We start from the raw sequence: 1,077 nt of genomic DNA, 5'->3' as shown, positions 1-1,077 counted from the left end.
ATTTTTGGAATAAAAAAATAAGAATAAATTAGATTTTCATAATTTGTTCTAGTTTATCACCAAACAAAATACACGAACACAAAATTTTGTGTCTTTGTGCATCAGTATCTTGTCCTGTTCTGTTTTTAATGTCTTATTATGTCCTATTCTCAAAAACAAACGCAGCCTAAGAAGTACAAACCCAATTAACTAACCTACAATTACTTATAAATACCCGTCAAATAGTTACAAATGGCACAAATAATATCCGCAACTTGCTTCACATATTCAGCATATTTCGGTAGCAAAGAATGATCAGGAAAAACAGGATCACTTGGTGAATCACCAAAAACACAACCATCAACCGTCGCCATAACACCAGAAGCAGCTACATTAACACCTTGGTAATCCTTCGCCTTCAGCATTTTCTCAGCGTATTCCACTTCGCCTAATGCGCCTTCGTCGTAATCGAAATGTTTCAAACACAATTCGTAATGATCTTTCGCATCTGAATTAGTTGAATTTCTTATTAGAGACTTAATGAGACGAATTGTGTTTGTAACGTTGGAACGAACAACACCAATTGTGTAATTTACAAGGGTAATTAGATCTGCACGGTTTGTACCACCGGGTTTTGAGTTTAGAATTTTTGAACAAAATGAAGGGTGTATGGTTGTGTTGCAAATTTTGTTCACTTCAACAATTTTGTTGGTTGCATTTGAGGATTGAGCAAACAAAAGGAAGAGTAGCACCACTAGAAAAGAGAGTAGCGAAGGTTTGATATCCATGGCCATGTTGAAAAAGAAAAAAATTACAGAGGATAATAATAGTAATACAAACTATTTGATTATTTTAGTTTGATGATGTATCAATATGAACCTATTTATAAAAAAAAAAAAATTTGAAGAGATACCACTGTGTCATCACACTATGGCTTACTACTAATAAGGAGAATGATTCCCGAAAAATTAATTAGAATTTTGGAATGAAATCACTTTAGTCAAAGATTTCTATTATGTATTAAGGTACGAATGATTTTCCGTTTTATTCTGAAACTTGAGCAGTAATAAGTGGTCACTTGTATTTTACACGGACCAC

General features: G+C 33.1%; 1 protein-coding gene across 1 annotated transcript; it reads right to left on the bottom strand.

Moving 5' to 3' along the window:
- Positions 1 to 200: 200 nt before the first annotated feature.
- LOC107495274 (pectinesterase inhibitor 1-like) lies at positions 201 to 773 on the bottom strand. The gene has a single exon (XM_016116383.1). It carries the CDS (start codon positions 771 to 773, stop codon positions 201 to 203), a length of 573 nt encoding a protein of 190 aa, XP_015971869.1.
- Positions 774 to 1,077: the final 304 nt, after the last annotated feature.

The sequence above is a fragment of the Arachis duranensis genome, chromosome 6 (assembly GCF_000817695.3).
Source record: "Arachis duranensis cultivar V14167 chromosome 6, aradu.V14167.gnm2.J7QH, whole genome shotgun sequence".
Lineage (NCBI taxonomy): Eukaryota > Viridiplantae > Streptophyta > Magnoliopsida > Fabales > Fabaceae > Arachis > Arachis duranensis.
This window is presented reverse-complemented; position numbering and strand designations above follow the sequence as displayed.

Coding starts and splice junctions, on each gene's coding strand:
- LOC107495274 (XM_016116383.1), bottom strand. CDS start 773: ATGGCCATGGATATCAAACCTTCGCTACTCTCTTTTCTAGTGGTGCTA.